At 44.9% G+C, this 13,590-nt stretch overlaps 1 protein-coding gene across 1 annotated transcript; it reads left to right on the top strand.

Annotated features, from left to right (window-relative positions):
- Positions 1-537: 537 nt before the first annotated feature.
- On the top strand, positions 538-10,905 carry rgmd (RGM domain family, member D). Its single transcript, XM_061240485.1, has 3 exons — positions 538-684; positions 4,759-5,267; positions 9,135-10,905. Exons 1-3 carry the CDS (start codon positions 591-593, stop codon positions 9,810-9,812), a joined length of 1,281 nt encoding a protein of 426 aa, XP_061096469.1. The 5' UTR covers positions 538-590; the 3' UTR covers positions 9,813-10,905.
- Positions 10,906-13,590: the final 2,685 nt, after the last annotated feature.

Here is a 13,590-nt window from a genome sequence, read left to right on the forward strand (position 1 = left end):
AACGTTACGGCTCACACAGTTGACTGCCTTGTCACAGGGCACACGCAAAGGACAGACTGAAGCCCTGATGGAATTTAGGAGCCGCGAAGTCATTCGGTCAAATTGACAAATAAAATGCTTGTAAATCTCCATTTGCCTGTAGGTTCTTGCTTAACGTCCTTTGCAAATTGAACATCTACTGTCTCATTAAACCCAACGGAAACCTTGTCGATCACATCAGCACACTAACCCCTTCGCCCCTTCGGAGTTTGGCAATGGTGGTCTTCGCATGCCTTGTTTTTCCAAGTTTTTTGTGGCACCGCCTCCGAGTTTTGAGTTAACACTTTTCATTGGCTTTCCTTTGGATTGACACTGTCCATATATGTACTTATTAGATGCTTAATGAATACGTGAACGTCCATTGGCCAGCACTCATTTCTGTGGCCCTACCCAGATCGGTTTTTACACCCCTCCCGTTCGGGAACGCGATGGATTGGGCTGGCTTTGAATGACAGCGTCTCGGAAGGGATGTGAATTTTTGTTTAATTTCCTGCAGCTACATCATCGCCCAGCAGCAGTCGAGGAACTCCATTCTAACTGAATGGATTGGTATGGGGAAAAGCGGACCTCAAAACCTGGCTAAGCGGAGGCTTTGGAACTCTATTTGTTTTATGATGGTATTAGTCTCTCTGTTGCTCAGACCAGGTAAGGCTATATGTTATACCGCTGCACGTTTTGCATGCAAAACACTTTCAGCCATAACGGTAACAAAGTATGGGAAAAGTTCGCTGCTCCGCTAGCTAGTTGGCTAACGTGAACTAATTGGCGAGGTACGTGAGCAGAAGCTTTTCTCCCCTGGGCAAATTACAATACTTTATTGGGCTATTGCTACATCCGTTAAAAAGATGCATGTGTTGGGTAACTGGATAGTTAGCGACTTTCAGCTCGATATCAATGTGCCCAATAGATTCTAGCTAGCTAGCTAGCTACATTGGCAAACTACTTCAAACTAATCGAAAACTTAGAAAGCCAACTAGGCTAGAGATGCACACATTAGTAACATTAGATAGGTTGCTAGCTAGCTGGAAGTGTATCTTACTTGTTGATGCACGCATGAGTAAAATGAATGCATTTCACATTTTATTTACATGGCTAGCACAATATAAAATACAGAGCGATGCTGCTTAGCGTGTGGTTTAACATGCTCTGTTTGCACAGCGAGTGCTAACACATTAGCTATCACGTATGAGTGGATATATTTTCGAATCTTCAAAGTTGTAATTCGAAGTTTCCCATCCCACGTGCCTCTGATCGAGCTTTGTGTGTGATGAATATGATTTGGGAATGTATTTATCTTGTGCCGTCAATCAAAACAAAGTTGCGAGCGGCTAGGGGCTGGTTACGGACGGCTACCGTCCAGGGTTAGATACTAGCCAGCTTACTTTTACATTTACCCGACTATCTAAAGCCAGTGTCGACTTTTTTAAAAATGAATAAATAACGATTATTTGTTTGCTAAATGGTCCAAATATATCCGCCCGACCGTACTTGTAGCTAACGGTAACCCGTACTATCTAGCCGTATTCACCACCTTTGTTATGTTTAATAACCGCGGCAAGGCAAACATTGTGTGACATGTAAATATGATAGCTAGTAATCGAGTAATTTGTCGCTGGAAAGTTAACCAACAATATGCATGAGTGGTAGCGTTGCAGCTTATGCTAGGAAAGGATATTTTTGCCATCGTTGGATTTTTCTCACCAGTATGCTAGCGAGCTAAGTGATGGAAAACTTTACACACACTCCGGGGTAAAATAAGTTGGAATTCTTGGGATGCTGTCCAACAGTACGTGTGCGTAACTGCGACGAGGCTTTATGTATGGGGTAACATAGCTAGCTAGGTAGTCCGCTGAAGGATGCGTCCTATTTGATAATTAAGTGCTTAATAAATTGTGTAATTTTAATTAATTTTGATTAAAACCAGCCAACGTTAGAGGCATCATTGTTTCTCATTTGCGTGGTTCTGTTAAAATCTAGCTAACGTTAAATTACGTCTTTAAAGTGAAATGATGGGTTGTATGTGCTATGTAGAGCGTGGGATATTGCAGAGCACAGTCATGGCTGAGAAGGAATTATTTTAATTAGTTACATTGTTTGAAATTGTAAATATTTTGCTTCTTGAGCGCTCCAGCTGACTGGGAATGGTTACAGTCTAATCATGAATGTTTTAGTGCTATACAGCTAATGTTTACACTGAGCTTTAAAGCCGGCTTTGCTGAATACACAGTTCTTTTAAAGTGTGCTTGCTAATGTTGACTACACTTGGTTATTATTCATTATCATTGATTTATTCTGTGAGTTTTGTATAAAATTAGATTTTTTTTTGGAACATTAATCTCATAGGGTTTCACTGTTGACTCTGGACCTCCCTGCAAACGCTGTGAAGTAGTGATGTTACCACTCATTCAGGTCTTCGGTTAACCACCAATTATTTGTACTGTTATCATAAAAAGGCCATATGTTCACGAACAATGCATATTTTTACAATGAGGCCATACATACGAATAATGCATTTATGATTTCACCAGAACCCTAGTGAATGCCAGAAGTAATAAACTTTCTCCATTAGGGGTCGGTGTTTTCTTTTTCTTTCTTTTTTTTTTTAAACACAAAGGAATCGGAGGGGAGGAGCAAGCTAATAGCTTTTCAAGTGAGGTCGCGAGGGCCGTCTTTAGAATGCTATTGCTTCGGGCTGACATGTTATGTCTTTGTAAATCTTGAGGAAGTTGCCTAAAGTCATACACCTGCACCAGAGAGTGGGCCTCACCGCTCCAATCTTATCAGGACGTTTGTAGTTACTATTCACCAGATTACCATTGCAGATGTGATTTGTTTTACTGGTGGTTGCGCCACTGTTTCGAGTAGTCCCATTACTACTTGTGAGGGTGTTGGCAATTTGGGTAGTGATAGGCAGAGCCCAGGTAGAATCCACATGCGCAAAGACAGGAAAGTATACAATAGGTCTTATAACTCTGTTTGTTTTTTTGTTTTGTTTTTTGGAACCAGTGAGTTGTGATTTGGTCAATTTCAGCAGGTATCTAAGACTATCAAGAACGGAATGTGAAAAACATAGAAAAATAAACATCCTTTCAAAAAGAAGGGTATTTCTTTATTGCAGTTGTTATGGCATTTTCTGTGTCATGTTCCTGAGGTAAACGCTTGTACTGCACAGTAGTCTGACTATAGGCTTTTAAGAAATTTGTTTAAAGATGTGCAATCGGCTCATTTTTTAGGGATCAATTGTTATTGTTAAACGTAATCCCCGTTCGACGTGGGCTGAATTGAACAAATGAGGTGCTAATTGTAAATTTACATCCATAAATGAAACCTGCGATGCCTCAAATGAGCAGATTATTGTCAAACTGCACTTTGCATGCTAATTATGTCAGATTTTATTGTTGCTAAGTGGAATTAGAGCATGGCAATAAAAACAAAGTGGCTTTTAGAAATGTACTCATCATTTTCCATCCTCCAGTTGTGTTAATTTATTATTATTTTTGTTTTCAAACTTGCCTCCGTGGACACTCTTGGTACTCTCTTCCTGTGTGTGTCTCTCCATCTGTCTCCCTCCCTCTCCCTATCTCTCTCTCTCTCACACACACACACACACACTGAAAGCGATACACTGCGATGCTGTGGTAAAGACTGGGGAGTAGACTAAGGGCAGTAGACCCTCCTGGATGCCATTGGAATCCGATTCCTGTGGGAATTTAGTGTAAAATGCAAAGCTTCATTTTAAGAAGCTGGAGCAAGATCTACCTTGTAGTTCTATTATATTGGAGCAATACAACTTTGTTAAGAGCGCCAACTGCTACACAGTGGCTATTCCACTGTACAAGCCTTATTACTTATTTTTTAGCTTGCCTGACATTGCCTAGCCTACCTGGCATTGCAGTCGTTGAAAGACAAGTTCAGCCAGAGCTTAGGAAATGCATATTTTTTTAAAAATAATACAAAAATAAAAACTGCATTTCTCTGTTCAGAATTTAAGTGTGTGAGGATTTATTTTCACTCCATTTACCTCAGGCAGGTGTAGATGTTGTCAAAATACTTTCCTGTGAACCAGTGACTTTTTTTACCCTAGAAGCCACAGGTTCTAACACACAAGAATTGGTGATTGGTTGATAATATAATAATTTGTTAGTTAGTTGACACTTTTATCCACTTACAGTGACTTGCAGTTGATTAGACTAAGCAGGGGGACAATTCCCCCTGGAGCAATGCGGCGGTAAAGGCTCAAGGGCCAAACAGCTGTGCGGATCTTATTGCGGCTACACCAGGGTTTGAACCAGAAACCTTCCGGGTCCCAGTCATGTACTTTAGCCACAAGGCTACTCGGCTACAGGCTGCCCTGTTTGAGAGACGCATCTCTCATCAACAACTCCTCACAACCGGAAGTTGCCTGACACTAGGAGGAACAGAAGCTGCGTGTATTGCCGTCTATGACCTGCGGTTTACTTCCAGTTTGTAAGGTTAACTGTCGAAGAAATGTAAAGCTTGCCAGTTAGTGAAATCATTCCAGGCTGTTATCACGTGCAGCTGAGTGAGTTACCCAGCAGCTATTGTATGTATATATTGTGTCATTTGTATCTGTCAATGTGGAGCTGGGTGAGTTGTGTAATAACAGTTATTGTGGAGGTGAGTGAGTTTGTGTACAAGTCGTTGTGGAGCTCAGTGAGGTGTGTAACAGTCATTTCTTCCCCCCCCTCCCCTTTACAGCATGTTGCCACCAGTGCCGAATTCAGCGCTGCAACACCGAGTACGTGGCCTCCACGTCGCCCTCTAGCGGCCTGCATGACGACGCGGCGTCGGACGTGGACTACTGCATCGCGCTGCGGGCCTACTCGCTCTGCACCCGGCGCATGGCGCGCAGTTGCCGCGGCGACCTCTTCTACCACTCGGCCGTCTTCCGCATCAAGGAGCTGTTCACGCAGCACAACTGCTCCAGCGACGGGCCCACGTCGTCGGGCCGGGCCGCCGGCACGCCGCGGCCCGCCGTGCCGGAGCTGTGCGACTACGAGAGCCGCGCGGCCGCCGCCGCCGGGGGGGCCCGCGGGAAGTACGCGCACTGCGGCCTGTTCGGCGACCCGCACCTGCGCACCTTCCGCGACGAGTTCCAGACCTGCAAGGTGGAGGGCGCCTGGCCCCTCGTCGACAACCGCTACCTGTCCGTGCAGGTGACCAACGTGCCCGTCGTGCCGGGGTCCAGCGCCACCGCTACCAGCAAGGTACGTCGTGTGACCGTGACATCACTTAGTTTCACTATCAGACCGTCTCGGCCCGCGACTTAGACAGCACTTATTTTGATACTATTCATTTAGAGGGCTGCCCAATCATGTTCCTGGAGATCTACCATCCTGTTTGTTTTCACACCTACCCTAACAAAGCACACCTCATTCAGCAGCTAGAGCAGGACTGCCCAACCTGGTTTCTAGAGATCTACTGTCCCGTTGGTTTTCACTCCAACCCTAATAAAGCACGCCTCATTCAACAGCTAGACAACTTGTTTGGCTGGTAATTAGTAGAGTGTGGCAAATTGGGGTTGAAATGTAAACTTGCAGGAGAGTAGACCTCCAGGAACAGGGTTGGGCAGCCCAGCTCTATGACATCATTACACTTTTGTCTCGGTGGCTTACACTGCATTCATGTTATTTCAGTACTGTTCATTTAGACACCTGAGTATTTCACAAATCAGGGTTGCTGAGTTATCTGGGTGTGATGAGTAAAACCTGGAAGATGTTCCAGATTTGGTTATCGGTTTTATTTTGTGCGGCTGTCCAGCTAACTCTGTAATCCTGCTTTGTGGAACAGGGTAGTACCTTGAGTACTAGGGTAGCCCCTTGCTTTTAACCTCAGTAGCAGCACTCCACCTGGTACTTGAACCAAAAACCTTCTGGCTCCAGTCCGGTTCCATGAACATTACGTGGCACTGCCACCCTTTTCAAATTCCGGGAGTCTGGGGAGAAGCTGCGTCTACCCCAACCCTACTACACACCAGTTCTGGGTCGAATATGTATTTGTTTCTATTGATCTTGCCTGGTGTGACTGAGCTTGCCAAGAGCAGGTGGGGTTGGGTGGCGTTTGTTCTCTTTGAGTGTATTTCACACATTCCAATACACCAGACGAGCACTGTAAAGCTTCGAGAAGTATTTGAATCCAAAACAAATACGTAATTGACCCAGGTGTGATCATTTCATCATCCGAGCCGTTGCTTGCATTCCACCGTCGATTGGATACATGTTGCACGAAATGCATGATGGGACATGGTGTACGTATGACATCACTAACAGTGTGAACACTGTTTCTTGCCAGTTAAATTGATGTGGTGTCTCTGTAAGTCTGTAGGTCTTATAGGTGATACAAATAAAGGGTATGAGTGTAGTCCTGTAGTTAATGACTGGCCAGTGAGTTGGCCCCATGAACGCTGAGCTAAGAAGCTAATTGGATGTTTTTCTCCCAACACCTGCTGTTGAGTAATGTGCAGCTCTGCAAACATTTCTCTCTAGGACTACTTTTAGAAGAGTTGTGCATCATTGTGTAATTCCGTGGTTATTACTGTGTCACTTCGGTTCATGGCTTAGTCGTGCCAAACGGTTAGGTGGAAAATTATCTGTCATAATTTTTCACATTAACTGGGAATATGACAGAAAGGTTTCAAGGAGCCTAAAAAAAGCTAGCGACTGCCGCAACTAACACGCTTAGTAATACCCGTTCTCCATTTCTACCACCTCCAAATGCTGTTACTTCTTAACGATTTCTGTCTTTTTGATGGTTCGCTTTTAATTACTATTTAACATACTTGTAAATACACAAGTTTACTTTTAGAGCGTTTGTATTTTTTTCACGAAAGTTTCACTCCCCGAGTTTTCACTTTCACTGCAAACTGTATTTTATGGCAAAGGCATTATATAAGACTTTCTGAAAGAACACTGCCTGCTTTGTGTTCCAAGACTTGCTGGAGCAACGCTCATTGGCGAGAAGTGCACCTTTATGTGTAACATTGCAATTGCATAACAGTTCGACGTGTTTCAGGGTTTGCAAAGGCATTATTTTAGCGAGGATTTTATGTAAGCTTGCGAGCAAAACCAATGTTGAAAGATCAGTTTGAAATATGTTGAACCTTCTAAATTTGAAAATGTAGGCGATTTTCATTTTTAATGTGGAAAAACAACCCCCCAGGTGAAACTGGAAAGCGGCCGGAGTCCTATTGCTTTTCATTAGTGTTGCAGTCAGCTCTCTGGAGCAGTGTGTGAAAATCACTAGACTCTAATGTGTATTTGAGGCGTCGTGGTTAAGTGCCCGGTCTCTCTGCCTAACAGAATGGCCGTTGATGTCTTTCGAGAGGCGTGATGAGCAGGCTTATCTGAATTAAAGCTCCGAGAACCATTAGGGGAATACACACAAAGATCAGAAAGAGGGGAACGAAGTGCTCTTAAATACTGTAAAGATGTTCTAACCGCTTTAAGCCAGGATAGAACCGGCGCTATGGAAACCGCAGGCTTATATAGATGGCCTGTGAAGTGAAAGTGGAGGACTGACGTCAACTGATGTTGAAGCTCCCCCTAGTGGCGCGGTTTAACTATGAAATGTTTGAAAAGATGCAAAAAAAATTAAATAAAAGGTGAAACTTGCTGAATTGTTACAGTTTGTGATTTGGCAGGAGGTAAGAGACGATTCAAACCTTGCCATTAAATGCTAAGCCCACAGTTAACAAAAAAGAAAGAAAAAAAAGTTTTCATTGTAAAGTAATTGTTGTAAGTCATGGAGTTTTAGTATAAGCAGCGTTTTTACGTCCAATTAATTACGGATAAATCATTAGCACTTGAATGATCATTTTGTGAATTGGAATGATAGTCTGAGGTTATAATTTCACCCCCTAAAACTGAAATGCATCCATTTAAAACCAGGTGTGAAGCCAGTAACTCTTAAATGGCCACCAAGCCCTTCTCGCAAAATGACAGAAATGAAGGCCAATGGATATTGACAAGTCTCTTTGTTATTTCAGTGAAGGCCGTGGCACTGAATCTGTACTTTAATCACACCTCTGCACCAAAGTCATTTAAGACCCTTCATGAATGTAACCTGATCTGCTGAAGAGCCCTGCTGCTCCCCATTGCCTCATTTTAAATATGGCAAAATGGGTGCGAGTTGGAGTTTCCAGTAGCCTCGCTGCCTCACTGTGGTGGAAACCGGTACTACACGTTGTATTGTCTTTTGGTTTCCATGCCAACAGTGGCCCTTGCAAGGGTGAACGTTGGAATGCATCAGTAATCATTTGGCTTATTTCACCATTGATGAAGGCTAAAAGAATGGGTAGTGCTATGAAATTTACTTGGCATGACAAGATCTCTTGTGAAGCTGCCTATTATCTTCAATGAAAAACAATTTTGTATGTCCATATCTTGTGGTTTTTGATAGTTCTGTATCGTGAATGTTTCATAGTTCAGCTACTATTACATTTTATTCAAAACCACACATGAGTAAAATATGATGCTTTGGTAAATGTTCCTGAAAGTACAAGATTTTTTGCAACTCCAGTGATCTCAACTGGAATTGCTTTTGGGAATTGCGAGTTACGATGTGCTAGTTCTTTTTTGTTTTCGATATAGAACTATTGGACTGCTTTGTTGGACGTTTTTAAAGCTTGCACTTCCGTAACTGAGAGGATGGACACTGTTCATCACACCAGTAAACACATTGATGCAGTGCCTCTACCTGAGAAAGAAAAGCCCTGGAAATCAGTTGCATGTGGGCAGCAGATGGAGACGGTCCCCACTAGTTAGGATAAATGTGATTTGTGTGTGTGTGTGTGTGTGTGACAGAGAGACAGAGAGACAGAGAGACAGAGAGACAGAGAGACAGAGAGACAGATACTGAGTCAGAGGACTTGGGGGTAGAAGTACACGCATCAAGAACTTTTGCACTCTTGATGCTCGGTAGCAGGAGAGAACATTCCGGAATAAAGCCAAACGCCGGTACCCAGAGGGCTCTGTAAATGAGCGTTCCCCGATTACTCTGGGAAATAAATCACCTCTGATTAACTGGAGCCTCCCTGGCAGTGGCCTCTAACTCTTAACTCTCTTTCCCTCCCTCAGATCACGGTGATCTTCAAGGCCTTCCGCGGCTGCACGGAGCAGAAGGTGTACCAGGCCACCACGGAGGACCTGCCCTCGGCGTTCCAGGACGGGACGCGGAGCGGCGGGCAGGGCGGCAGCCTGTGGATCGCGGAGCGGGGCGGGGGCGCGGGCGGGCGCCAGGTCCGGATCCAGGCGCAGTACATCGGCACGTCCATCATCGTGCGGCGGGTGGGCCGCTACCTCACCTTCGCCATCCGCACCCCCGAGGACCAGCTGGGCTCGGCCGAGGAGAGCGGGGGGCTGCAGCTGTGCCTGCACGGCTGCCCGCGCAGCGAGCTCATCAAGGAGCACACGCTGGGCAGCCAGAGCCTGGCCCCGGCCCCGCCCGACCCGGGGGCTGCGCCCGCCCGCCAGGCCTACACCGTGGAGGCCGCCACGGCCAAGTGCCGCGAGACGCTGCAGGTGGAGGACGTCTACTTCCAGTCGTGCGTGTTCGACCTGCTCACCACGGGGGACCCCGACTTCTCGCTGGCGGCTTTCGGGGCCCTGGAGGACCTGAAGGCCCTGCCGCCCAGCAGACTGAGGCAGAGCTCGCCCAGGACTCCCCCGCTGCAGACCGGCAGCTCCCCGGGCCTCGCCCCGGGCCGTGTCCCCTGCCTGCTCACACTGCTGGCCCTGCTTCTGTTGCTTTTGTAAAAAAAAAAAAGAAATTCTAAGAACAAATGACAACTGAGTGAGAAAACGGTCACCGGGAAGGCGACTCCAGCTTGAGGAAGGAGTGCTCTGAAACTAGCCTTTTTTCCTTCTTTTTAAATATTTTTTTTCACCCCACCATTTTGTATGTTCTTTTTGCAACGATAGACCCTGCTTGGAAAATCTTTCTCATTGCACCACCTTGGTGAGGACATTAATCCTGAAGGAACACTAGAACATTTCCTCACAGCGAGGATCTCCCCTCTACGTTTACGTCCAGGGACCCGTCTCCACGTCCCAGACTCTAACTGCTCCGTGCTTTCCTTTCCCTTCCGATGTGATTATCGTTGTGACCGTTTGTGTGGTTGACAAAGGGCGGATTGACACTCGTATGTGACTCTTTAAAAATGTGAAACTGCAAACGCCATGGCTTTCTGGGTGGGTTGTGAAGGCAGCTAACTAGTTGACAAGACTTTTGTTAACATTTCCGAAGTTCCTAGAAATGTAATACACAAACACACGGAAATACGACTAAACAATAATTTCAAAAAGGTAGCGTAAACACGCTATGGATGGTGCTGACCTTTTTAGGTCAATGCTGATTATTAGGCTACACTCGGTACTGGCCAGAATTCACCCGAATTAGCTTTGCGTAATCTGACACTGCTATTGAATGAAAATGGTATTGTGACATTCACTATAGTATGTATGTTCTTATACGACATCCAACAACTACATGGAAATACTACCTATCCAGATATATTTTACGTCTTGTCGGTACTTTGTGGTCAGCGTCCGCAGAATTAACTCTTTTATAAAACGAAACACTCCTTCTTCAAGCTGCTCCTCTTCCAGCATTATTTTTAAGGTAAAGAAACAAATCCTCTATATAATAATATATTAAAAGAGTGTATATATGTGTTTTATAAAAGTGTACATTTGCTTGTATATAGTTTTTAACTGATATGTGTTGTACTCCTGTGTGATTTGCAGTTAGTTAATTGTTTTGCATATTTGTAAGAGGAAAAAAAAAGAACTAATACGTGTTGCCATATAACCCTTGTTATTTTTCCATATTAAAAGCGTTGGACATGTACTTCCTGTTGTTTATTTTATTTTAAAAAGGGTGAAAACCGCCTTTTGGTGACGTGGCAATTGTGCCTCTGTTCCTCGTACCTTGCTCTTGTGAATTGAGAATACACTTCATTGTTTCTGAAAGAGGGCTTTAACAACTGTGACACCCCCCCCCCCCCCCCCCCCCTTCTGAGCCCCCGTCCCTCTGTCCTGGCCCACGGTCAGTTAAGTGCTGTGAAACGCTCGCTCGCAGAAGTGTTCCTTGTTCATTACGTTACCGGGACCGTGTCGGCACGCCTTACCCAGAAACTGACTTTGTTCTACATCGATCGCCGTTTCTCTGAACGTAGCATTTATATCCTGGTGAATAGGATTATACATGATATATATTGCATTAATAAACATGTAATAACCTAGGAAATTGCATATTTTAATGTCAAATTATGTGATGAAATTACTCAAACTTCCATAATTTTGTGCGACTGAACATTGCGTTTTGCCATAACCACCTATTGCCGAGGTGGCAGTGTTGACTCGTATCTTGCGTTTGTGAAATGAGAATTTGGCATCTAACTGCGGTTCCATTTGCACTTCATGTTTTCTGAAATGGGGCTTTTTAGCAATTGTGGCCCCCCGCTGAGCCCCCATCCCTCTATCCAGTACTGTTCTCTAACGGTCCGTAAACACGCGCTCCCAGAAATCCCCATTATTCATAACGTTGGCGAGTGCGTCTCGCTAGGCTTTACCCAGAAACGGACTTTGTTCTACATCGATCGCCGTTTCCCCGCGAGGGCTTGGAAACGCAGAGCGGGGGATGATGCAAGCGGAGGAAACGTTTACTGCCTCCGACGGTGTGGGGAGCCAGCGTATCCGCGCGCGGCGCAGCTCGCATCCTTGTGCCGCGACGCGATTGGTGCGCGGGTGATTCATTGCTCCCCGCCTCACCGAATGGGGACGTATCCGCGAACGGGGTGCTTCCATTTCCCCCCCCCTCAAAGCTCCAAAACGACAATGAAATGCCAGACACGACCCGTGTGCAAGTCGCGTACGTGTACATAGAGTTGCGTATACGTTAAAGTCCAGCGGTCGGTGCGATTCCCGAGGTTCACGTCGGGACAGACTCGTGCCGGGAGTTATGCGTCACGCTCGGAGGTCTGCGGCGGTCCGCGGCGGGCGTGACGTCACGGAGGGACGGGTAAACGACTTGGGAGGAAGCCGCAGTAACGGCGGCGACCGAGTCGGAATGCGAGCGAGGAGCTCGGCGTGGCTAATCCGCACCAACCGTCTGCGGAGATTTATGGAGAGGGAGAGCGGGAACATTTCCGGGGATTGACGCGCGGCGGAAAAGAATTGATAGCTTTCCATCTACATAAATTTCTCCCGAGCGTTCAGTTTTAGAATGTCCGCGTTCTGACAGATGCTTTCGCAAATAATTGAAAGACAGCCAACCGTGTAGCTAATGCGTGTTTATCTTAGCCTAAAAATACTGAATGTGTAATTTTTCCGCAACCCGCAGAAATGGAGAAGGCTGGATTCTTAGAATTGCTAATTATTTTAATTACTCTTCATATTTTTTTGTGAAATCAAACTATTGAGTTGTGGAACAGGTCATTTACATTCTTTGCATGAAATGCAAGCTTGAATATAGATAAACAGTGTTAGTGTTTTAGAAGACAAGCCTATACTGATTATTTTATCTCTAATTTAATCAAAATGTATCCATTTGCTAAACTTGCTGTGAAGCATGGACACCTGTCTCAATAGGAGTTAAGTTCACTGTAGAACTCAATGGTTCTTCTGAAAAACAGATCAGGGCCTATGAATGAACTACCGATGTACAATAAGACCATTGTGTTTATATCGAGGTGAATAGAATTATACATGATGTATATTGCATTTATAAACATGTAATAACCTAATAAGTTTACATTTTAACGGAAAGTCAATTTGAGTTAAAATGACACAAACTTGCATATATTTGCATAACCTACTAGGTTATTACATGTTTATTAATGCTATATACATAATTATATTCATCTGGATATAAACACAATGGTCTTATTGTACATCAGTAGTTCATATACTGTATATTGCATCAATAAACATGTCATTACCGAATAAGTTTCATACGTTAATGAAAAGTCAAATTATGTGCAACGGGAGATTGCACGTAGACATTCACCCCCAAAAAAATCAACCAAGCCAAAATACAATAATGTTTTTAATTGTTCAACATCTGTCTCCCTATAAGTTCCATAATCGTAAGCAATCAAACATAAGCACTCGCATGTCCAGCACCCGGTTTGGCACAGAAAAAGCCTGTTGAAATTTATTGGATTTCGGGGGTTTTTTTTTCCAGCGTAGCCGAAATGGCGCGGGTTGCTCTGGGCGTGTTCCGCGGTGTCACGGGTTGCATCACCTGCTCTTCTCATTAGTCTTCGACACCGCCGCTGGCTGGCGGAGTATTCCGCCGACACACGCCGCGATCCGGAGCAGCTTGTCTGGGCCGCGGCGGGGGGGGTGTCTGCACGGAAGCCCGCTGTGTAAATATTAGCTCCGCCCACGCGGCCAGGGCGGGGAGGTCTCCAATGAAACCTGGGCCTGAGGTTGAGTTAACAATATGATGAAAAAAAAGAAAAGAAAAGAAAAAAAGCCCAATAAAGTCCAGACTGCATCGCAGACATTGGAAAATATGTGATATTTGTTC

The sequence above is a fragment of the Conger conger genome, chromosome 4, assembly GCF_963514075.1.
Source record: "Conger conger chromosome 4, fConCon1.1, whole genome shotgun sequence".
Lineage (NCBI taxonomy): Eukaryota > Metazoa > Chordata > Actinopteri > Anguilliformes > Congridae > Conger > Conger conger.